Source organism: Penaeus monodon, chromosome 20 (genome assembly GCF_015228065.2).
Source record: "Penaeus monodon isolate SGIC_2016 chromosome 20, NSTDA_Pmon_1, whole genome shotgun sequence".
Lineage (NCBI taxonomy): Eukaryota > Metazoa > Arthropoda > Malacostraca > Decapoda > Penaeidae > Penaeus > Penaeus monodon.
In genome coordinates, this window is record NC_051405.1 from 42385387 (window position 1) to 42386068 (window position 682).

General features: G+C 35.0%; 1 protein-coding gene across 1 annotated transcript in view; it reads left to right on the forward strand.

Annotated features, from left to right (window-relative positions):
* The window catches only part of LOC119585842 (carbonic anhydrase-related protein 10-like), a gene marked incomplete in the record, with an annotated part of 83932 nt that overhangs the window by 28245 nt on the left and 55005 nt on the right, over positions 1-682 (forward strand). Inside the window, 1 exon segment of the mRNA XM_037934573.1 lies at positions 124-219. Coding sequence (XP_037790501.1) covers positions 124-219 — 96 coding nt within the window.

The window sequence follows — 682 nt, forward strand, 5'->3', positions numbered from 1 at the left end:
CTAAGTAATTCAATTTATCATAATTTTCATCCTCACCATTAATCATTACCAATTTCCAAGTCATTCTTTATATTCTTAGACATTTTGAATATATATTTACGTTTTTCTTTTCTTTGACTTCAGTTGCAGCTGTATGGATATAACTCACAGCTGTACAGGAACTTCAGCCAGGCTTCAGGGCAGGTGTATGGAGTAGTGGGTATTGCTCTGCTTGTTCAGGTAAGCATCAGAAAAACTTCAGTGTTTTTCTTGTACTGTTATGGTACTAGATCCCGTGTATCAGTATATATCATTGTAAACCTGAAGTGTTTGAAAATGCTTTGTAGGTGTTTCAGAATAATTTCAGTGCTTTTACTTGTACTGTTATGGTATATATTCCGTCGTATCAGTATATATCATTTATAAACCTGAAGTGTTTGAAAATGCTTTGTACATATTTCAGAATATATTCAGTGTTTTTACTTGCACTGTTATGGTACAGACCCCGTTGTATCAGTCTATCATATCTACATAAGCTGAAGTCTTTTAAAAGGCTTTGTATGTGTATAGAAAAAGGTAAATGTGGTCGTCTCTGGCAGGGAGCTACAATGTATATACGTGGTAATTTTAATGTGTGTTGTAGTTTGCTCAGAGTGGATTTTACATGAGTCGGACAGAATGACGGAACGTAGGGAAAGACGTG